At 57.8% G+C, this 20,170-nt stretch overlaps 10 protein-coding genes across 10 annotated transcripts; 4 read left to right on the plus strand and 6 right to left on the minus strand.

Moving 5' to 3' along the window:
- Nucleotides 1-41: 41 nt before the first annotated feature.
- SCHCODRAFT_02554196 (uncharacterized protein) lies at nucleotides 42-1,562 on the minus strand (the record flags this gene model as incomplete). The annotated part of the gene is made up of 1 exon (XM_003027720.2): nucleotides 42-1,562. One exon carries the CDS (start codon nucleotides 1,560-1,562, stop codon nucleotides 228-230), a length of 1,335 nt encoding a protein of 444 aa, XP_003027766.1. The 3' UTR covers nucleotides 42-227.
- Nucleotides 1,563-2,184: 622 nt separating this feature from the next.
- Nucleotides 2,185-3,993, plus strand: SCHCODRAFT_02640444 (uncharacterized protein). Its single transcript, XM_003027450.2, has 5 exons — nucleotides 2,185-2,382; nucleotides 2,432-2,472; nucleotides 2,524-2,594; nucleotides 2,656-2,945; nucleotides 3,001-3,993. The coding sequence occupies exons 1-5, from the start codon at nucleotides 2,249-2,251 to the stop codon at nucleotides 3,527-3,529; spliced, it is 1,065 nt and encodes a 354-aa protein (XP_003027496.1). The 5' UTR covers nucleotides 2,185-2,248; the 3' UTR covers nucleotides 3,530-3,993.
- On the minus strand, nucleotides 3,708-5,445 carry SCHCODRAFT_02590465 (uncharacterized protein; the record flags this gene model as incomplete). The annotated part of the gene is made up of 2 exons (XM_003027721.1): nucleotides 3,708-5,121; nucleotides 5,171-5,445. The coding sequence occupies 2 exons, from the start codon at nucleotides 5,443-5,445 to the stop codon at nucleotides 3,708-3,710; spliced, it is 1,689 nt and encodes a 562-aa protein (XP_003027767.1).
- A 397-nt stretch (nucleotides 5,446-5,842) lies between these two features.
- SCHCODRAFT_02086296 (uncharacterized protein) lies at nucleotides 5,843-6,942 on the plus strand. The gene is made up of 3 exons (XM_003027451.2): nucleotides 5,843-6,258; nucleotides 6,309-6,773; nucleotides 6,830-6,942. The coding sequence occupies exons 1-3, from the start codon at nucleotides 6,159-6,161 to the stop codon at nucleotides 6,868-6,870; spliced, it is 606 nt and encodes a 201-aa protein (XP_003027497.1). The 5' UTR covers nucleotides 5,843-6,158; the 3' UTR covers nucleotides 6,871-6,942.
- Nucleotides 6,943-7,357: 415 nt separating this feature from the next.
- On the minus strand, nucleotides 7,358-10,453 carry SCHCODRAFT_02590471 (uncharacterized protein). Its single transcript, XM_003027722.2, has 8 exons — nucleotides 10,206-10,453; nucleotides 9,983-10,143; nucleotides 9,649-9,882; nucleotides 9,379-9,594; nucleotides 8,821-9,300; nucleotides 8,269-8,458; nucleotides 7,882-8,189; nucleotides 7,358-7,616 (listed from the first exon to the last, which is right to left on the minus strand). Exons 1-8 carry the CDS (start codon nucleotides 10,372-10,374, stop codon nucleotides 7,431-7,433), a joined length of 1,944 nt encoding a protein of 647 aa, XP_003027768.1. The 5' UTR covers nucleotides 10,375-10,453; the 3' UTR covers nucleotides 7,358-7,430.
- Nucleotides 10,454-10,603: 150 nt separating this feature from the next.
- On the plus strand, nucleotides 10,604-14,806 carry SCHCODRAFT_02590472 (RNB-domain-containing protein). The gene is made up of 17 exons (XM_003027452.2): nucleotides 10,604-10,750; nucleotides 10,861-11,021; nucleotides 11,080-11,240; nucleotides 11,290-11,345; nucleotides 11,396-11,554; nucleotides 11,604-11,722; nucleotides 11,772-12,012; nucleotides 12,063-12,228; nucleotides 12,287-12,720; nucleotides 12,769-12,837; nucleotides 12,884-13,062; nucleotides 13,111-13,217; nucleotides 13,281-13,550; nucleotides 13,601-13,724; nucleotides 13,776-13,944; nucleotides 13,996-14,251; nucleotides 14,390-14,806. Exons 1-17 carry the CDS (start codon nucleotides 10,654-10,656, stop codon nucleotides 14,586-14,588), a joined length of 2,967 nt encoding a protein of 988 aa, XP_003027498.1. The 5' UTR covers nucleotides 10,604-10,653; the 3' UTR covers nucleotides 14,589-14,806.
- A 1,292-nt stretch (nucleotides 14,807-16,098) lies between these two features.
- SCHCODRAFT_02516833 (uncharacterized protein) lies at nucleotides 16,099-16,719 on the minus strand (the record flags this gene model as incomplete). Its single annotated transcript, XM_050343365.1, has 1 exon — nucleotides 16,099-16,719. One exon carries the CDS (start codon nucleotides 16,717-16,719, stop codon nucleotides 16,099-16,101), a length of 621 nt encoding a protein of 206 aa, XP_050197900.1.
- On the minus strand, nucleotides 16,479-17,705 carry SCHCODRAFT_02086409 (uncharacterized protein). Its single transcript, XM_050341742.1, has 4 exons — nucleotides 17,301-17,705; nucleotides 16,794-17,246; nucleotides 16,563-16,746; nucleotides 16,479-16,492 (listed from the first exon to the last, which is right to left on the minus strand). Exons 1-3 carry the CDS (start codon nucleotides 17,443-17,445, stop codon nucleotides 16,727-16,729), a joined length of 618 nt encoding a protein of 205 aa, XP_050197901.1. The 5' UTR covers nucleotides 17,446-17,705; the 3' UTR covers nucleotides 16,479-16,492; nucleotides 16,563-16,726.
- A 310-nt stretch (nucleotides 17,706-18,015) lies between these two features.
- Nucleotides 18,016-18,636, plus strand: SCHCODRAFT_01175386 (uncharacterized protein; the record flags this gene model as incomplete). Its single annotated transcript, XM_003027453.2, has 1 exon — nucleotides 18,016-18,636. One exon carries the CDS (start codon nucleotides 18,016-18,018, stop codon nucleotides 18,634-18,636), a length of 621 nt encoding a protein of 206 aa, XP_003027499.1.
- Nucleotides 18,613-19,475, minus strand: SCHCODRAFT_02715082 (uncharacterized protein). Its single transcript, XM_050347055.1, has one exon. The coding sequence runs from the start codon at nucleotides 19,369-19,371 to the stop codon at nucleotides 18,823-18,825; it is 549 nt and encodes a 182-aa protein (XP_050197902.1). The 5' UTR covers nucleotides 19,372-19,475; the 3' UTR covers nucleotides 18,613-18,822.
- Between the last annotated feature and the right edge of the window lie 695 nt (nucleotides 19,476-20,170).

Genomic DNA, 20,170 nt, shown 5'->3' on the forward strand with positions numbered 1-20,170 from the left:
GACTTACTAATATTTTATTCGGCAACTCCCGCCAGTGTTTTCTTCCCGCCATCATGAACTCACTTTTACTCAAAGAGCTGACGCTGTCCTGGTCAGATCCTACGTTGTTTAAGCAGTCTAACTTTCCATTGGGTATCATAACGTATCTGCGACTTTTCAACGCCAACACTTGGCGAACGATATCTACGAGCTCTGCTTCTCCGTCATCATGTAGCTAGCTACCGGACTTAACTATCTACGGCGCGCACGACCATATCATCCACCCCCCTATACTGCACTTCGACGGTGATATCTTTGCTCGTATCGCCATGGTCGTAACCGTTGCACGGGCCTCCAGCATCGTCCGTTGGCGTATCTTGCAATGTGGACCGCATCGAGGACTCCGCGTATGTGATCAGCGGAGGAAGGTCCAGCAACCCGTCTATGCCGTTGATCGAGTACGCAACCTTAGGGAACTCGGCAGACAAGGTGTCGCTATGAGTGAAAGCGGCAGGAAACGCATCGACAAGTGGGATGTCCCCGTAGACCGGTGTCTTCGCGCTCTTGGCCTCTCTGGGATCACTATCCTTGTTGGATCTCGAAGGTGTGTTCTGTTGGAAACGAACGTGCGCGACCTTACCTCTGTGATTCCGACGAGGAGGCGCGCATGCGGCCATATCCTCGTCCTCGGGGAACACACTGCCGACCTGCGTCTGTGTGTCCACCTCAGACCCATATGATCTCGCATCCCCCTCGTCGCGCCTGCCTGTTCTGCGCTTGGATATATCCCTCGTGCCAGAATCTTTGCCGACGCAAACCTTTCTCGCGACTGGCGCGATCGAAGGCTTCTCCAGCGAGTCGTCGCCGAGCCCCCGCCTGATGGGTTCGTTGGATCCCTTGTAATTGTCTGGCGCTTCGCTGTCGCTGCCGTCGAACAGAGTCTTGCTGTCCTCCGTCTCTGCAGTCGCCCGATAATCAGGGGTGGACGCGGCAGGAGCTGGCTGCTGCGGTGCGTGCGCCGAACTCTTGCGACTCTTGACGTTCCGACGGGGACGGCTTCGAGACGGCTGGCGTCTCGTGTCTTTCGCCGCAGGATCTTCAGGGATGCTGTTGTCCTTTTCAGCCTTCGCGGAGGCGGTGGTGATGCGCGCCTTTCCGTGAGATTCGCGTCGGACATTGCTCCTCGCAGCGTCTCCTTCGAAAATCGAACCCTTCGCTCCAGAGAGCGAACGTGCCAACGTCCCGCTTTCCTCCAAGAGTGCGGCATGAGAGCAGTACTTCTCGATTTCGTACCATTTCCTGGACTCGTACACGTCGCTGAGTCTAATGGCGCCCTTGCAGCCGAAACACTTCGTGCTCAGCTGCGAGACCTCCTCCACCCACCGGTCCTTCATTCGGTTCCTCTTCTGCGCCTCGCTGAGGTCTTCATCATCTGGACAGGTGGGATCGTTTGTTAATCCCGACGTTGCTGGACAGGCATGTGTGCCTTCGGGCGCGGAGTTTGTGTCGAGGTGAGGCGCGGTCGGCGCGTCGTCCTCTGACAGCGACGTCAGGCTGGATAGCGGGGAGGAAGTGGGCGACATAAGATAGATAGAATGCAAGTTTTCGAGTGGCACGTCTCTCAGTGACCAGCCGTTATATAGGTGTGGCCTGGGTGGCAGGACTTCCGCCACTTAAAGGGCGGATTGCGCCTTCAAAGTCATACTTACCCTCAATGCAGACGATTAAGCTACGACCCGATTTTCGAAACGGTGACCTTCCCTTTGATGCTTTCAGCCGACGGCGAGATGCCACAAATATTTCTCCTAGACCGGGGCAGCGGCAGGATTGTGTGGCTAGTAGCCGCCACTTTGCATGATGTCCACTTCGGTCAATGGAAGCAATATCTCCAGAGCTTCATCTCAAGCACAAAGGCTATTTACTTCCATGATACCCACTGATATGCAAACATCGAAGTCGAACATGAACTTGACATGAATAGCACGTGATCCTTTTGTTCTCGAAGGGGATTCCTATTCGCCGTCGTCCTGCCATGCCACAGCCGACCAATTCGTCATATGTCCTCTGGTGTCCTCCAGGCATTGTTCGCCTATCCAAGACAATTGACTCACGGGTACCGGAGACTACTGATGGCCGTGGCCGTGCCGCACAATCGACGCCCTCAAAGAACAATGAAGGCTCGCAGCTTGCCGATATATAAGAAGCCAGAAGGCTGCGCGTCCAACGCCCCTTGCCTTTGCTCGCGGCGCCTATCTGATTTCGCGCAACCATGTCCTGCAGCCTTTGCCGCCTGCCCTTCGTGCCAGCGCTGGGCTCAATGAACCCACTGCCAGAGCACTTTCCCCCCGATGGCTTCATGACGAAGGCCCAGTATTCCTATTTCGAGTCCGCGCTCGGATTTGGGTACGTGGGTGGCTATTCTTTCCGTCATGCCACTCATCGAGTACATCAGCCCCCGCGTTCATGGACTCGTCAAAAACTTCAAGTTCCTCAGTGCGTTGTACCTTGCCATAGTGCGCTGATTCAACATTGACTCGCGCCCAGGCCCTAACAACTTCGGGACATTCGACCCTCCGTTCTTACTGAACGTGGCATGGGCACACCCAGAGTTCACCGTACGTGCCCTCTTCGCTCTGCTCGTCCACACACGCCCAACTCATCCGATGCCACTTATAGTTCGTCATGATGCACCACGTCTGCGGCGCCCTCTTCCGACGGGTCATGGGGTGCGAGGGTAACACGTTCGAAGATCAGAAGCGCCTTTGCGAGGTTGAAGTCGTCATGGGCCCGCTGGGCGAACTGGAGGATGCGGGCGAGCTGCGCGGCGTCGACTACGCGAACCTTGGGCAGAAGATCGACGTCAAGCCCTTCTGGCGCGTCGGCAACGACCATGGCCAGAACTCCTTCAAGTACGAGGAGTTCCAGCAGAGCCCGCTCGGCGACTGGCTCTTCACGCGCCCGGATAGGTGCGCAGATTGCATGCAGGATCCCCTTAGATGGCCTAAGCTGACGCTCACCTAGCATTCCGCGCTTCTATCCCGTCGTCGAAGCCAAGCACTGGGGCACCATCCCGCACCCTGATGTTATCCCCGCGGGCACCGACATTCTCACGCGCCAGCCCCTCGACGTCCTGCTTGCCATTATCGCGCACCTCGACGCGCCCACCTTCGTCAAGCTCACCAGCACCTGTCGCTTCCTCCGCGCGCACGCGCTCATCACCTTCCAGCCCGAGGCGCGTCGGCTCGTCCTCGCCCTCCCCTGGGCGTTCGCCATGACCTCCGAGCTCGAGAAGATGACGGATGCGATGCGCCAGGCCGTGCCCGACCCGGTGCGCTCGCCGCACGACGGCGACTGGCTGCTCTACCTCTCGCATGTGCACCGCACGAAGAGCATGCGCGTGCGGCGGTGGCTATGGGCGAATGCGGAGGAGGCGGCGAGGGTCTTCGAGGAGAGGAAGCGAGCCAGTCCGTATGCGGAGGGCAAGCATACGCCGGAGAGGGAGAAGTTCGACAGGCAGGTCGAGTCCTTGTACTTCCCGCCCATGTTTTGAGGGAATGAGGGCCATTCATGCGCTGTTCGATGATATGGGGGCATGATCTGATCTTCGGGATAGCACCAATGAGTTCCATGTACTTGTAGTATCTGTGCAGATGTATTGCATACTTCGTGGCGACAACCAATGATGTGAGCCGGTCGGAAGGAACAATGACAGACATACGGTTCAGAGATCACTCCTCCGCCCCACCACCCCTTCGCCTTCTCAGCCTCGCCGCCTCCCTCCATCTCCGCTTCCAATCGCGGGTCAGCTCGAGCTTGCTGGCCTCCCACCTAGCCCTCGCGATCTCCTCCACATTCCCCTCGATCGGTTGATGGAACGCTGCGCCCTTCCAGTCCCACTTGTTCGCCCGGGCCACATCGCGCACGTCTTGTCCTCTCCCAGATCGAGGGAAGAAGAACGGCTTCGAGGTGTCCAAAACGAGAGGACCTGCTGCAGTGGCAGTGGTCGTAGCCGCTGGCGCGGTATACGTCTGATGGAAGGGGATGCCGGATGCGTGGCTTGGTGAAGGCTCGGTCGGTTCTATGGGGAACGGTGCATCCTCGTCCAGCTCGAGGTCGATGTCGAGCGCGCTAAGGAGGGAGAAGCCAGGCTCCTCGTCGCGAGGCGCAAAAAGGTCCTTGAGCCTGGCCGGTCCAGCTGCCTGCGGCGCGGCGACAGTCTCCGGGGCAGAGGACGAAAACTCCTCCGAGGACGCCGCGGAAGAGGCGGACTCCGCCTCGGAGATCGTGGGCGAGCTGGAGCGCGTTTGTGCGACGGTCTCCTCGACTGCAGGGGTATTTTGTGATTTTGTCGCTGAGGAGACGGGCGCGATTTCGAACTCGTTATCTTCAGCAGCCGCCTTTGCGGGGCGAAGGCGCTCGCGAGCCTCTGCTTCGCGCAGCGCAACGTCGTCGACTTCCTCCCGGCCGCCCCATTCGTCGGTGTCGCCGAACAGGGAGCGCAAGAAGTCGACGTTCTTGGCCTGCTCACGCGCAATGTCGGAGGGTGGTGAAATACTCTCAGCGGGAGTGGGCAGTGGTAGTGGTGGGTTTGAGGGGACTGGATCGACCGACATGCGATCGGCAGCACCTTCATGTTCGTTGTCCTTGTCGCCTGGCGCATCCTGATCGTCTAAGTGTTCTTCCTCCTCCTCCTCCTCCTCCTCCTCCTCCTCGTCGCTTTCCGTGCCAGTAGCGTCGGAATGCATATCCGGCGATGCCCGCGTCGCAGCCTTCCCCCTCCCTAGGATCACATCCGGGCTAGGCAGCGCACTCGTGTCCACAAACACGCCCTTCAACTGCGCGCTCCCCCACTTCCCCATGTCGATCCTCCGCCGGCGCGCACGTACCGGCGGTGCGCGCGCCCGCTTCTTCTTCTTCCCCTCCTGCTGAGCCTCCCCAGGAGGCGGTGGCAGCGGTCGCTCCGGCCGCATGCGAGCGGAGAAGTACGTCCGCCCGAGCGGTGTCACCGTCCAGCCAGCCTTCCCCTCTGCACGATCGGGGGTGACGGGGTCCATGTCTGGAGCATGAGTCGCTGCCGTGCGTCTCCTCCGCTTTTTGGGACGTTCCCCCTCAGCTTCAGCGGCTTCGTTTTCTCGCTTGATTCTGGATAGGATGTCAGCAGGATGGAGAGCAATGCGAAGAGTAGACGCACCGTTCACGAAAATCAGGCTTCGCATCGCCGACACGTAGGCGGGCCCCCTTCCATGTAGCACCGCTCAGGGCTGCCACACAACGAGTTATCTGCGCCGGTGGGCCCTCAAGAGTCGCGTATGCGAATCGTCGTGGCGCGCCGAGGCTGTCTGTTGCGCCCAAGCCGTCCAATGCGTTGACCTTCGCGAAAGTCGACAATCGCTGCTTGAGGTCGTCATGGCTGATGTTTGGTGTTATTCCAGATATATGGATCCGCTTCACCGTCGTTTCTGACATGGCGGACGAGTGGGGAAGAAAACAAAGAAATTTCCGAGGGATATCTTTGATTGCCGGGCATCCGGCCCGAAGATCCCGCCCAAATGAGGCCAATAAGTCGCGACTTGTTCTGAACTTGTTCTGAACGTCGATGGCGACGGATGGACAGAAATCTTGCTTTGACGATATTGGTTTCAGCTCTCAGTCTGAGTTTGGACTCGCTGCCTGAGGTCACGTACTCACATGGTGATCATCATAGCCCAACTCCGCGTCGAAGTGCGTAGTCTTCTTTTGATCACAGTGCGCTCAGCTCGAACAGAGTTCTTGACATGCTCTTCACTTCATGTTTCTGTCAAGGGCTTGAGCGCTGGATGACTTGCCCCTATCCTTGGAGTTCGATCTGGAATCCGGGATCACCGTTTTCACAACAAGCTCGGCGGCGGTCGTACATCACTGATCTCTCTATGCGCTGATATCTCTATCCTCCGCTCTACTGAAGTCATTCTGCTGGCATTCACTCTGACGGGCTTCTATAGACGAGAACTGCACGGTCGTGAACGACTCATCAGCGCATGCTGATTTTTCCCATAGCCGTCCAAGAAGACCCACTGAGGACGGACGAAGTGCTTCCAGTATGAAGATACATAACCTCAGCGCAACCCTCGCATCCATCGCCTGGACATATCCTTCGCCGCCGACCTGCGCCTTTGGTATCTTCACTTCAAAGTCTGCTCATGTCCGAGGCACCCGACCGTACCCAATCATTTACGGGAACCCCGCCCTGGGGCACGGGAACCCCGCCTTGGGGCTCGGGCCCACCGCCCTGGCTGCCTAGTGAGCGCGCCGCCTCCTCGGCTAGCGGTCCAGGTATTGACATCTCCCAGGTGCTACCTGGACTTCCTCTGGCTCCGCCGAAACGAGCACTTCATCTACCAGCGCGAACTCCTCCCCACACGCCCACCTTGGCGCGATAATCGGCGGCTCGGTTGGTGGTGGGCTCGCCCTTGTTCTGCTTGGTGCGCTCGTCTACGTATGTCGCCGCCGACGTCTGCGCAAAGCCCTCGCTCAGGACGCATCCGCTGCGCCTTTCACTGTGCCGCCTCCACCATCGCGGGCTGAAAAGACACGTCGGGATCCTGACGTTGAGCGACAAGCCAGTGGCAGCTGCACTCCGGGGTATATGTCGACTCCTCCTAGCACGCAGGATCAAGAACTTCGCAACGTCCTGGCGCACATGACTGCGCGAGTGCAGGTGCTTGAGGAGGAGCGGCTCGGAGGCCTGCAGGTTACGAACGAGGATCCGCCGGAGTATACGCCACCACCTGGAACCCAGGTTTCCGCTAGGATCGGTGCGTTCAGTGCCTATTGCAGTCGAACATTCGCAGATACTCAACGGAGGCTTCAGTTCCCGAGAAAGGAGATTGGCAGGATGGTCACAGTCGCTGATAGGTAGACAATGTAGTATACCACGCTGCGTCGGCAAGGTAGACTGAACTTATGGACACGCTGCGTGTGTCAAACAACCCCGTTCCGCATTTTCTCCTTTGCAAAAATACTCGTGTCTTGTTTACAAAGCGCAATAGCAACAGATCATCCAGAGCCGTATTCCCGTTTCCATCTGCGGTTATACTCGCTCGAAGTGACCAGATCCGACACGGGTAAGATAATTGGCGCATGAGGCGGAGTTGGGGAAGTCCTGCTCTTGTCGTTGACGGCACAGCGCCTGAAGGTCATGTTAGAACTCAAGCGAGCGACCAGCCACCAATGAAAGACACGCACCATACTTCATTTATTCTCCTACTGTCCCCCGTAATACAGACGTAGACCTCCGCCGGATTGGGCACGGGGGAGGTGGCCAGTAGCACCCCTGCTAGCTCATCTACCGCGCTCAGGCCCCGGGGATCCATCAATGCCATCCCAAAAGCGAGTGGCAGGGGCTCGCGTACGGCTTGCCGCAGGGTCTCGTTCCATTCTGACGTACGCTCGGACGTCAGTCTGGCGAGCGTTCACATCGCCGGGCGCAGAGGGCTTGTTCGATGCGGATCCGTGGCGGCAACAAGGACGTAGATCGACCAGTACCATGCGAGATGGATGGTCTGGTCCTCGCTAGCGTGAAAGAGATAGTCTATGTGTTGTCGAGCAGCGGTGGCCTCTGGGCTATTAGGATCGAGATTGATCTTGTGGACTAGGCGCTGTAGGTATGCAGCCAGTAGCCCTTCAAGAGCGGCAGTAAGGCGCGATGCACGCGGGTTGTCCATGCAAGCCAGAGCGAGGGGTCGCAAAGCCGACATAATATCGTCGTCGCGGATAGAATCGAGGGCCTCAATGAAAGTGTAGCTCGATAGCGCGGCTCATGAGCTCTACGATTTTGGAGACCGTTACATGCGTCTTCTCTGTCCTTTTGACTATAGGACGAGCTGAGAGCATTTTGGCCAAGAATCGGAGAAGAGGTCCCACCGACGATGACGGTATGTCTGCGGTACTCTGCCCGCCCTGAAGATAGTAGATGTAGAAGAAGAGATGGAGTGTCTGCAGGGAGAGGCCAGGCCAAGCAATAATTCTGTTGACTGTCTTGAGGAGTGCCCATGCGTGTTCACGCGGCACTTCGTCGAGATAACGAGCCAGAAAGCCAATGTTCGCATCATCCACCTCATCGAAGCCAGTTGCGCTGACAATCTGCCGCTTGCTATGGAATTTGGAGGACGTGAGCGTCTCTGACGCATAGGTCTCGAGAGCGCGTCGCAACATATGGAGACGCAGGTCTTCTGCCACAAGTGGTCAGTGGCGTCATGATGCGGGTAGGGATCTGGTATACTTGATCATTATGCGAGCAGAACATGCCACCCAGGAGACGGCGCACAGCCGCTTTCACGAGATCTTTGTAACCCGAGTCAAACGCGCATAGCGTATACAATGAGCTGGCCTCCATCGTCAATGGCCGCTCGAACACAGGAAGAGCATAGTCGTGGGCTCTTCCTGCGCTGTTCCAAAGGAAGACGGCGAGTAGCGTACAGCTCTTTGCTGGGTGGTAGTGCTAGGAAGCCAAGTATTGAAGCATACGATGCCATATCACCGGATGTAAACGGAGAGCAGACGTGGGCGATATGCTGAGAAAGGCAAGCTCGATTTCATTGCGGCGAGTGAATTTCTCAGTGCCAGTCGCATTCTTCGGACATCCACTGGGAGGAGGTAAGGAAGGAGCATCGCTCGCGCAGCTTCGTTGGAGCGTGATATTGCAGTCGACAACGCCATGTCCGCTCCTTCAAGTTCGGATATGTTGGGTATAGCGGGGTTTCGAGATCGTAATATCGCAGGCTGCAAATTCGTGAGGAGGCGCATCGTAAATCCATCCCCGCTGTCCACGAAATGTAGTAAGCTGCGCGCAAGACGCTCTACCTTTCGCTCCTGGCCAAACATCAGGGTGAGCGCTGAGCTCTCCTCCTCGGAAGCACGTCTGAAGCAGCTGAGAATGTCGTGCTTGAGCGTCTCGAACATGGTGACGTTGTTGAGAGGGGCAACATGGTCTGAGAGGCCTGACACAGCTTGGACCGTGATGCTAGCGACTGTGGGATTGGAAGACGTAGAGAAGACCCAGTTGAGGCATTCCACTGTCAGTGAATCCTCGATGAAGGCTACTGCATCAGCCTCGCGAGAGCGTGACAGCGATGCTGGCGAACGGATGCGTGAGAGACATCGCACTAGGGTGCCTACATTGACGGAGAAGACACCGCGGCTAGTAGAGGGTCCTTCTGAAAGTGCAGACGCGCCTGCCCGACGACTTGCGGAAGGTAACACGTCCGGAGCATCGCGATGAGCGTACTGGCGAAGGAAATTACTTGTCGCCGTCACCGACTCCTGGAATGCGGCGTAACCATACTGCGATACGGGCGTCTTATACGGTCATTGCGAGTCCAACATGGGAAGGATGTTCGCCGCGAAGTATAGGGAGTACACGGAGATGGCGAGACCGGCGACGATCGAGGCTATGACAGTGTCAAATGTAAACAAGTAGAGCGACAGGCCAACAAAGAAGAGGAGCAAGGACAGATGGAGAAGCATAGGGAGTAGGCCGACGATGAGGGGCACATTCCAGCGCTCGATGCCGATCAACCTGAATTGGCGTACAAGTGCTTGCTTCCGCGGGGTTCCAGATACGTTACTGCTGTATGCCTGGGTGAAGGGTCAATAAAAGAGTACATCGATGGGCACGAGGCACTAGTCCACCTGAAGCCATTGCTTGATGAGCACAGACATGAGAGCAGCCGAAAGGCTCAGCGTCAAACTGATAAACCAGAAAGCGTTGCACCAATAATCGAGCGCAGTCGCAGTGACAGAATTGAGGGCCAAGCTCGAGCGCGGTACCCTTCCGGAAGGTGTTCCGTCAGCCAGCGCCCGCTGTAGCGAGACAATTTCGGCTAGAAGCGAGACTGATATCGCAGCGTAATCCGGTTGAAGAGCCTGGGATGATTGGACCACAAGAGTGGTAACAACGGCAGAGAAGAGCCCAGCCTGTGAGATAACTTCAGCGGAACGCTTTCAGAGATGATCTCACACGCACGAAAACGAGGAGGACGTCCAGCGTATCACGCCATCCTTCAATCAGTTCCGCGTCGTACGCCTGACCTTCGTCGAGCAACACACGCCAGAAGCGAGCATTAGAGCCAAGTTCGCTCCCATAGTCATCCTCTTCATACTTCTGTTCATAGTCAAAGGGGTTCACTATGCTGTTCATTAACTTTCGTGCGATGGAAAGGGCATTGCCGATGTCATTCTTCGCTCACCGGTTCTTGGGTTGCGAATATTCTGACCCAGTCCGAAGACAGCCTTTCGCTTAGGGCGAGGTGGTTCGGGCTGAGGTACATCAATCCCGCCTGCGCTGCTCTGGACCGCTGGCGGCACAGATTGGTCAGCCAGCTGCTCGGTGCTCTTGTTGGTAGTGGCGCTAGCCATTACAGCCTGAATCTAAGAGAGGAGGGACAATCCAGATCCGCTTAGCGATACAGCCGCCTCTGAAGATTAAGAGAGCACACGCGAGAAAGCCGAGAAGGTGGGAGAAGAGATGCCAACTCCCTGCGACCCTGGCGCAGTCTGTGACGATGTGACACCGGGCCGGACGGTGTTTGCCGAAACGGCCGAACGTTCCGCAATTGGCATTCCTTTGCTTTTCCTTCGCCTCCATCAGCCATCTGCCTTTCCAGTATCCGTCCAAGGCCGAGAAAATAACAAGATATGGTCGAAATTACGATAAGAAAGCGCTCAAGGACAGAGGCAGCGGTCACTCAAAGGAAATTCCTGAAGAAGACAGCTCGAGGAAAAGTAATCAAAGGTTCGTTTGTCATACCGAATGCACACTTCAATTGGAGGGACCATGTCCAGAGGCCGTATTCGCAATAAGTTTACGACATGAGGAATGATTACTGATCATAACTATACTAGTTTTGCGCGAGAGATACCTTCGTGACGACGTATCATGCGGAATAGAAAACTGCACGGCATGCGACTGTGACCACGGATTGCCAGCCTCTGGCGACGACACGCACAGCGCTTTCCCAGAGGGACATTTCATCATACCGGATACGAATGTCTTTCTGTCACAGGTCCGCAATCCGTTGTATCGGTCCCCTGTTTTGCTCACTTGTGAGCATCCTCACGCAGATGGATCTCATGGAATCCGACCTTTTCACTCCTCCTATAATTCTCCTTCAGACGGTGATGGAGGAAGTACGACACCGGTCGATGCCTCTGTACAACCGTCTCAAGGCGCTTACCACAATGGACGGCAAACAAGTCTGGGTTTTCTATAATGAGTATCGCTCGTATGTATCTTCAGAAATCCTGTACCAGAAAACGGCTGACCAGACCCAGGGAGACCGCTGTCGTGCGTGAAGCGGAGGAGACGCCGAATGATCGTAACGACAGAGGTGACGAGGCGCATTCCACCTGATCTACGCGCCATTCTCACTCTGTCTAGGTATACGCAAGGCCACAGCCTGGTACAGCTCGCATCTGTCGGTCACTCGGCCACCAATCAGAGGCAAAACGCAGCCCAAAATTCCGCAGGTCGTCTTGCTCACGGCAGATGCTGCCAACCGCGAGAAGGCACAGAAGGAGGGCCTAACCTGCTTATCTAGTAGGTCAATCCAGTCCAAACGATCTTCAGGATCTGAGCGAGTCTACAGTCAAGAAGTATGTCGAGGGTATGCAGCAGGCGACACAGCTGCTCGATCTCTTGTCATCATCTGAGGAAGAGATTGAGCCCACCCGCGCCGCGGCTGGTCGTCAGGCGTTGTACCCAGAGGTAAAGACAGGTTTTCTCCCAATTCCGTTGGTCGCTTATCTTCGTTCAGTATCTACCACAAGCTGCGCTAATTGCCGGTGTCAAAGGAGGCATGCTCCACCAAGGGAACTTCAACGCCAATCCGTTCAACTACCTGGAAGGCTCAGTAAACGTGCCTGCTTTCTCCCAGCCGATCCTGCTTGTCGGCCGTGAGAATATGAACCGATCTGTCCAAGGCGACGTTGTCGTGGTTGAGGTCTTCGACGAGAGAGAGTGGAAGGCTCCTGCCGACGAGGTGGTCGATGCCGAGAGTGCGTTGATTCCGATTCATGTAGCTTGATGTCCTGACGCCTCCGCACAGCCATGCTTAAGGACGACGACGCCGAGGATGACGATGATGAAGAGGGCGATGAGGAGAATGCGGAAGTCATCGCGCGCGAGTCTCGCATCCTCAAGAGCGAGCAACGCTCGGCTGAGAAGCAGCCCACCGGGCGCGTCGTTGGCATCATCAAGCGCAACTGGCGCAGGTAAGTGCGCCTTCCAGGTCTGTTGTTCGTCTCTCTCACCAATCGCTCTCGTTATCAGCTACGTCTGCCACATCGACCGCGCCTCCCTCTCGAACGCCGCGGCGACCTCGCACGCCCTCCAATCCGTCTTCGCGCAGCCCACCGCGCGCCAACTCCCGCGCATCCGCATGCGCACGCGCCAGGCCCCCCGCCTTATCGGGCAAAAGATCCTCGTCACCATTGACCGCTGGGACGCAACGTCACGGTACCCGGAGGGGCACTTCGTGCGCGCGCTCGGCGCGGTTGGGGGCAAGGAGACTGAGCAGGAGAGTCTGTTGCTCGAGTTTGATGTGCCGTATCGGCCGTTTGGTGCCGCGGTGCTGTCGTGTCTGCCACCTGAGGGCGATTCGTGGGTCGTACCGCCGCGCCCGGATGATACGGCGGTGGACAAGGGCGCGTGGAGGGATAGAGAGGATCTGCGTGGGGAGATCATCTGCAGCATTGATCCGCCGGGTATGCGACGCTATTCTGCAGTATGAAGCACTCGCTGACACTCCAAAGGTTGTCAGGATATCGACGACGCCCTGCATGCGAAGCAGCTTCCCAACGGCAACATCGAGGCTGGCGTCCGTAAGTAACCCATCCACCGGCTTCTTCCAGTCTAACATCAAGACAGACATCGCGGACGTATCTCACTTCGTTCTACCCGACAATGCCATGGATCACGAAGCGGCGTCGCGTGGCACGACCGTATATCTCGTTGACAAGCGTATCGACATGCTGCCGTCGCTTCTAGGCACCAATCTGTGCTCATTGCGTCCTTTCGTCGAGCGCTTGGCGTTCTCTGCTATCTGGGTTCGTTCAATCATTTCTTCGCTGTCTGTGTGCTGATCATCGATGAAGGAGCTCACTCCGGAGGCCGAGATCGTCAATGTGCGCTTCACGAAGTCAGTCATCGCGTCGAAGGCTGCTTTCACCTACGAGGAGGCGCAGATCCGCAAGGATGATGTGTACGTCTCGATCCATGTCTTAACATTTCCCCTTGTGCTGAGTGTGTTGGTTTCGGATCGCAGGCATCAGCAAGATGCCCTCACCAACTCCATCCGCCTCCTCAACAGCCTCGCCATCAGGCTCAAGGCCAAGCGCATGGCCGCAGGCGCCCTCAACCTCGCTTCACCAGAAGTCAAGATTCACCTTGACAGCGCCGAGTCCTCCGACCCCATCGACGTCGAACAGAAGGAGCTGCGTGAGACGAACAGCCTCGTCGAGGAGTTCATGTTGCTCGCCAATATCAGCGTCGCGCGCAAGATTCAGGAGACGTTCGTGCAGACGGCTGTACTCAGGTATGAGCTGACGACATAGTCAATGGGACAAAAGGCCTGACGAATCGCAGACGCCATCTTCCACCGCCAAGGGACAACTTCAAGAACTTGCAAGACATATTAAAGAAGCGCAAGGGTCTTGAGCTCGACGTGTCATCGTCTGGTGCGCTGGCCGCCTCGCTCGACAAGTGCATAGTAAGTTTAGGTACTTCGTCCTCGCTTTCAGTATAATCTCAACCGGTCCAGGATCCCAACGAGCCCGCCTTCAACACGCTCGTGCGCATCATGGCGACCCGCTGCATGCTGTCGGCCGAATACTTTGCCGCGGGAAGCGTCGCGCGCGAAACTTACGGCCACTACGGTCTCGCCAGCGAGATTTACACGCACTTCACCAGTCCAATCCGGCGTTACGCGGGTACGATACTCGCGCTCCTTCTCTATCTGCCTCTGACCAATTCCACCCCAGACGTCCTCGTCCACCGCCAACTGTCCGCGGCCATCGGGCACACGCCGCTGCACCCGACGCTGCACAACAAAAGTCACGTCGAGCGCATCCTCGATGTTGTCAACAGGCGACATACGATGGCGCAACGCGCGGGTCGCGCCAGCGTGGAGTTCTATGTCGGCCTTGCGCTGCAGAATCGCGGGGAGAAGGGGCGCGTGCAAGAGGACGCGTTCGTCATCCGCGCCTTCAGGAATGGCTTGGGAGTGTTTGTGTCCAAGTGAGTGTCCGTTGACTGATCTCATCTATCCATTTGGTGTTGGTGTTGTGGCGTTGTGGCGTATCACCTCCTGAGCTCATACGCACATCGCTCACACTGCCCTTTCCATCTATCCATCGTACTGACATTACTACATAGACTCGGCCTCGAAGGCCTCGTCACTTTCAAGCAGGACGTCGAGTTCGACGCCGAGAACTACGCCGTCACCATCAATGGCGTTCGCATCTCCGTCTTCGACCGCGTCTCTGTCGTCATCGAGGTCGAGAAGGACAAGAATACGCAGCGCGGCAAGGTCGAGATGACGCTCGCGGAGCCGGTCAGCTCGGAGGGGATGTGAGGGCGACACTGGATCGCGAATGGGAGCACGAGATTGCAAGCGCTAGCACGCACGAGATCGTGAGTGATCACTGACTCCATAGATCGCGATGGGTCTATAGAGGGAGTAGATAACGCAAGGGCGCCTACGTCAAATCCTACGCAAAGGCTATCTGCCTTATATTGACCTGTATCCGTCAGTCGATGTGGCTTGTCTGGCCGACGTGGCTTCTGTCCGCCAGCCGATGCGATATCAGGCCGGCGTAACCCAAAGTTGAACTCCACTGCTCAGGGCCTTCTGGAGAGCCGCTGAGCTACCACAGCCGGAAGCGCCAGCGGGCGATGCCTCTTCCATACCTATCGACATCGACAACCTATCGGCGTCTGCTGACTCCGTCTGTGCATCCATGCATATCGAACATGCATCCTTGCATATCGAACGTTCTGTGAGTGTCCTATTGTTCGCCATCCTCGTCCCCTTGTCCGCCGTTCTTGTCCAGGCCCTTCTTCCTTTTTTGTCCTAGTATCCGCCGTTTCTGGCGTCTCCCCTTTCTTGTCCTGGCGTCCGCCGTTCATCCTCTGGTCATGGCCCACGGCATTCCTATCAGCAAGGGAAGGCGTAGCCATAGAAGGCACTGCCCCCTCTGCCCGACAAGGGCTCGAACAAGGATGCCGCTACGAGCCATGCGTCCGTTCATCGCGCGGCGCATGGGTGTTCCCTGCCCGTCTCACGCGCTGCTTGTTCATCTCATGCGCGGACCCGTCCATCGCGTGCCCTGCCCGACCCATCTCATGCATCTTATGCTGGCCTGATAGCATTCAGACCCCAACGGTACCGTGTCAGGACCAACGTTACCGTGTACTGTTCATCAACAGTCACCGCGCACTGTTCATCAACGGTCAGAGCTCATTCGCTTGCTCGCACACTGCGTCTTTCACGGCAATCGATTCCAATCCGATAGCCCGCCGACCGCAACAGAGGCATCGTCGGACGTTGTCAATCGTGGATTGGTCGATGTCGGACGTTGAGATGCGACGTCGCCGGAAGGTGGCCAGTCGCTTCGTCGTCCGGACGTTGCCAGTTGCTTCGAGTTCGTCGGTCGTTGCCAGTTACTTCGTCGAACGTTGTTAGCTGCCTGGGAAGACGGGGTCAGTAAGCTCGCAGTCGTGTTCTTTCAGTTACTGCAGGCTATCTGGGTTACTGCGCATAGCAAGCAGACTCACCGAAGCCTTCGTCTACCCATACGACGGCGCTCGATAGAAGATGGTGTTGCATGCTGTGAAAGGCCGTAGATAGAAGTTGGATAGAAGCTCAACAACCCTTGCAGTCACCGTTACAGTCAATCGCCAACTCAAACGGCACCGAAAGATCTATCAGCTCAATCACAGCGATAGTACTTTGCAGTGTTGCTGAGCATCACACCAGCAGTTGGTTTCGCGAGCAGGCCGCCGGGCGCACAAGTCGCCCGCGCCCGCAGTTTATACCATTGAGACCGCGCCTCCCAGTCCATGTACATACAGATAAGTAAACGTCAAGTAGCCAGAGCGGGGTAGTAGAGGGTAGGTGTGTAGGTATAGGGGGAGGGGGATAGAGCGGACTGGGAACCCAACAAAGAAGAGGCGAAGGTGAAGAGGAAGAAAGGGTAGAAGAAGGGGAAGAATAGGAAGATAAGGGAGAAGGGAAGAAGAAAGGGTAAGTAAAACAAACAAGTATGTAAATCCATTATTCCACATTGCGTTTTTTTCGGATAGAGATAACAGACGAGACAGCGACAGCGATAAGTTACACGTACACGGGGTTTCGCCCGGCGTGCGTGTCCCGGGGGGACGCCAGTCAATGGCAAAGGCAACGAGCACAGTGCCAGCGAGCGAGCCGGACCTCGGGAGACGTCGCGGGGCGGGAAGAGCGTCGGGGTGTGGGCCTCTCTATAGGTGGTGGCGGCACAGACGCGTATTAGGGATCGGGTTCGGAGGAGTACAAGGGTGGGGTGCTGACGCGATAGAAACGAGACAAGAGAGGAAAGCATAGCGATGAGACGAGATCGATCGACGATTTTTGGCGGAGGGGGTGGTGGTGGGTGGGATGATGACAACGGCGTAGGTGGTAGGTGGTAACAGCAGCGAGGGTAAGGTCGGCAGACGCGCGCGGCCATTGCGATATTAGGGTAACGCGGTTGTCGCTGGCATGCGCGCGTCAGATGGGGGGAGCGGAGGGCGGCCTACGCACGGAGACGCAGGTCGCGCAGGCGGCTGGCCAGGTCCTCGGGCTGGTTCACGGACCGTGGTGGACGACCCAGGCCCACAAGCCCAGACATCCTGTTCGCAAGCTCCTCTGCGGGGTCCTGCGCGGGGCGCGGGCGGGGCGACGCCGAGTCGCTGCGCGCATATGGCGCGGGACTGCGACGCGCGACGCGCTTCGCCGGGCGCTGAGGACCGGTCGCGCTGTCGTTCTCCGACGTTGAGGGCGCGGGGCTCCGCTTGCTGCGGCGGGCGAGCGGGCCTTTGCGAGTGGCGCGCAGGAGGTCGGTCACAGTCGGTGCCGTGCGACGGCGGCTCTCGAGCCCCCACGTCTTGCTGAACGTGAGACCGGGGATCTCTTCCTCGTCTTTCTCAACGTACGAGTACGGTTGCGAGCCCGAGGGCGCACCACGCTGGTAGAAGGTCTCGTAACGGGGGATGTCTTTGAGGGAGCGCATTAGGTTTAATCGATCGCAGTCAAAGCAGTGCAACGCACCGTATGTGGTCTCGCCGAAGGTGGCGAGCTCCCATTCGCGATCGGCCTGCTCCGCTGGGGAGAGGATGGGTGGGGGGAGCTGCTCCGGCTCGTAGCAGAACGAGGGGAAGCCAAACATATGGAAAACGTCGCCGGCCTGCATCATGACGGTAGTGGATACAAAGGCGTTGAGATCGGTGTGGCGCCGGAATCGGACTATGCTGGCAGCGTAGTGGATGCAATCGGCAGTCGGGGTGAGCACGCTGCAGTCGATGGTATGGAGGGATTACAGGCAACGATGGATTGTGGCGACCAAGCAGGGCAGATCGCAGGGGGGCTGATACGGAAGGTTCGCCGAATCAGCCCGCGAAGCCCTATATAGGCACGACTCCTGTTTGGCCAGCACGCGCCAGCCCAAACAAGCGAGATAGTCGTTTGCAAATTGATCTGGAAGGCGATCAGAGTCGATCAGCGGCGCTAGCGCACACCCCGCTCACCCTGAGCACGCCCTCACCCTCCGCGCGCCGTCCACCTGCAGGATCTACTAGATCTGCGACGCGAGGCGGAGGGAGAGGGCGTCGCGAGCGCTGGCGACGCGTCTCGGCGCCAACACCATCCCCGGATTGGCGCCGGAATCAAATCGAATCCGATTCCGGCGGAAGCATCTCCTTCTCCGCGCATCGGCCCCGTTGGCATCCCCGTTCGTAGCCTCCCATCGCAGCTATCGCACCTCCCCATGCCTCTTCCGCATCGCCGCCCTGCCCCCTCTTCATCGCGTACAGCCGCCAAGCGAGCCCGCCATCGCAAGCCCGCCTCGCCGCATGCGGGAATTACGCCTTATCGCGTGGGAACGAGGGTGCTCGCTCGAGGAACACCAGAGGGGGTGGCGAACGGTGATGCGAGGGTGCGAGCCTCGAGGCTGCCAATCACATACGCCCTCCGGATAATCGTCGAGACTTCTGACTTCGTCCTTCTCGAGTCCTTGTTGTGGCAAGAGAGGCCGGAAGCTGCTGGCAGCAACGTAAGGATGCCTTCCGATAGCGCGAACGATGGGCATACCAATGCTAACGCGGAGGCTACGCCTCTCCCGTGCCTTCAGCTCCTGTGGCCCGCGGCGTCTCCAAGATTCCTGCCCTCTCCCTCCTTCCCGAAATGGGTGCCAAAGACCGAGGCCGGGGCGCGTGCTCGCCCATACCCCCTTGGGGGCAGTCAGCGGGCCTTCCGTCGCGGCCACGGGGCTCCCCGTCACGAACTTCTCAGCTTCGCCGCTGATGGAGGTCGGGGCGATGACGTGAAGTCAACGGGCACCGCTCTGTGCACACCGGGGGCGTCATCGTGCGCAGCAGAGGTACCATGAGGACTGTGGCGTTGGAGGGATACCGGCTCTGCGGCTGCCGGCGCCGGCGCCGTCGACGCGGTGGCGAGTCGCGACACGAGCGACGATGGTGGCATCGATGGGCACTGAATGCAAGCAATGGACCTTGGAGCTGAGTACGCAGAGCCTGCCCAGTGATTCCACCCAGTCTCCGCGAAAACAGCAGCCTCAACTCCGGGACGTACCCCTCGTGACTCTCCCTGCCATACGTCCTGCGCCGCACGATACGTCCTGGCTCGAGGCGTCAAGCGAGGCGTGTCTCAGAGGCGAACCCTCAAAGTGCCAGTCCGTCACTGCCCGAAAGGGAACTTGTGTGCCCGACAAAATCCTGGTGCGCCGTAAGTCACCTCGAGGCGCAGAAAAAACGAGGCAAAATATACCTCGCGGTTGCCCGCACGACAACCGGCGGCTTTGCAGCCCGCAGGAACCCCGGTCAGCGAACCTCGAGGGGGACAATAACCCAGGCGAGAAGTATCCGAAAGCGGTAACTTGAGCCTCTTCAGGAAGTTGACAGCGGCCTTGCGACTTGGAGAGTAGGAAGTACGCGCCATATCTCGCGAGTATCGGAAACATATCGCAAAGGGTGCACCACTCGATAGGCGTGGCCGATAAGTGTAATATTGCTGCCAGGGGAGGTAGACGAGTAGATAGAAGCTGGGCGCGCGTCCAATGTCTGGCCCACTTTGCTTGTAGCAGAATCGGGAGGCGGCTGCGCATTTCCTACATGAAGGGCGGCTTGGCGAGCCCTCAACCCTGTAGCCTGTATAGTTGACAGTCCAGAGTGACGTACAATTCACCACTCAAGCATAAGAAGCAGATGGCTGACGGTCAGCCATACGCCTGGCGAGGCTCGGATGCAGTACGACAAGAGATGCAGGTCGAAAAGTTGGCGCGTGGGTCGAAATAACGGAGTCTAAAGCACACACAAGGGCGAGCCGGCCTGCGTGAAGACACACCAACCGGGTATATGCGCGTCGTTCCACTTGTCTTCGGTACATCGTCCGAAGAAGGGTGTCCTTGCGAGTCTTCGACCGGTCGAAAGCCCCTGGGTCATGTTTCGCTGGACGTCGTAGCAGCAGCATCTGTATGGAATGATCCTTAGGAGCGGCGGAGCACCGTCCTGTCGGCCCATTCGAGGGACAAAGAAGTCTCAAGGTCGAAGGGTGCTCGCAGCTGAAGTTGCCGACGTAAGTCGAGCCATGGGGGATTGCCCTATAACGAATAGGCATCTCGGTCGAACGACGCGTCAAGAGGAGGTCGAGCCAAGATGTAAGCGGCCATCAGTGGGCTTGCTGGAGTGAGTCGACAATTGAAGACGCTGAAGTCCAGAGAGTCGCTTTCACCAGCGGAGCGCGTCGTGTTGACGGCGCATTGCGAGGCCGCGCGGCGTCGTCCAAGGTGGCTGCTTCAGCTCGAGCCGTCGTGCACTGCAGAAGACTCGTGAGTCTACACTTCGACCTTAGAAAGATTGTTGACGTACCTGGGGCATCGAGCTCCCCGAAGCACCATTTCCCGA

The sequence above is a fragment of the Schizophyllum commune genome (genome assembly GCF_000143185.2).
Source record: "Schizophyllum commune H4-8 unplaced genomic scaffold SCHCOscaffold_12, whole genome shotgun sequence".
Classification (NCBI taxonomy): Eukaryota; Fungi; Basidiomycota; class Agaricomycetes; order Agaricales; family Schizophyllaceae; genus Schizophyllum; species Schizophyllum commune.

Coding starts and splice junctions, on each gene's coding strand:
- SCHCODRAFT_02640444 (XM_003027450.2), top strand. CDS start 2,249: ATGTCCTGCAGCCTTTGCCGCCTGCCCTTCGTGCCAGCGCTGGGCTCA. Junction 2,383..2,431: donor GAGTCCGCGCTCGGATTTGG/GTACGTGGGTGG, acceptor CGAGTACATCAG/CCCCCGCGTTCATGGACTCG. Junction 2,595..2,655: donor GGGCACACCCAGAGTTCACC/GTACGTGCCCTC, acceptor TGCCACTTATAG/TTCGTCATGATGCACCACGT.
- SCHCODRAFT_02086296 (XM_003027451.2), top strand. CDS start 6,159: ATGTCCGAGGCACCCGACCGTACCCAATCATTTACGGGAACCCCGCCC. Junction 6,259..6,308: donor CCCACCGCCCTGGCTGCCTA/GTGAGCGCGCCG, acceptor GACATCTCCCAG/GTGCTACCTGGACTTCCTCT. Junction 6,774..6,829: donor CCAGGTTTCCGCTAGGATCG/GTGCGTTCAGTG, acceptor CGGAGGCTTCAG/TTCCCGAGAAAGGAGATTGG.
- SCHCODRAFT_02590471 (XM_003027722.2), bottom strand. CDS start 10,374: ATGGCTAGCGCCACTACCAACAAGAGCACCGAGCAGCTGGCTGACCAA. Junction 9,595..9,648: donor TCATCAAGCAATGGCTTCAG/GTGGACTAGTGC, acceptor CCCTTCACCCAG/GCATACAGCAGTAACGTATC. Junction 8,190..8,268: donor GGCTGTGCGCCGTCTCCTGG/GTGGCATGTTCT, acceptor CACTTGTGGCAG/AAGACCTGCGTCTCCATATG.
- SCHCODRAFT_02590472 (XM_003027452.2), top strand. CDS start 10,654: ATGGTCGAAATTACGATAAGAAAGCGCTCAAGGACAGAGGCAGCGGTC. Junction 10,751..10,860: donor TCGAGGAAAAGTAATCAAAG/GTTCGTTTGTCA, acceptor TAACTATACTAG/TTTTGCGCGAGAGATACCTT. Junction 13,218..13,280: donor CAGATCCGCAAGGATGATGT/GTACGTCTCGAT, acceptor TTCGGATCGCAG/GCATCAGCAAGATGCCCTCA.
- SCHCODRAFT_02086409 (XM_050341742.1), bottom strand. CDS start 17,445: ATGATGCAGGCCGGCGACGTTTTCCATATGTTTGGCTTCCCCTCGTTC. Junction 17,247..17,300: donor CTTCGGCGAGACCACATACG/GTGCGTTGCACT, acceptor GCTCCCTCAAAG/ACATCCCCCGTTACGAGACC. Junction 16,747..16,793: donor CCTGCGCGACCTGCGTCTCC/GTGCGTAGGCCG, acceptor CGCGCATGCCAG/CGACAACCGCGTTACCCTAA.
- SCHCODRAFT_02715082 (XM_050347055.1), bottom strand. CDS start 19,371: ATGCGCAGCCGCCTCCCGATTCTGCTACAAGCAAAGTGGGCCAGACAT.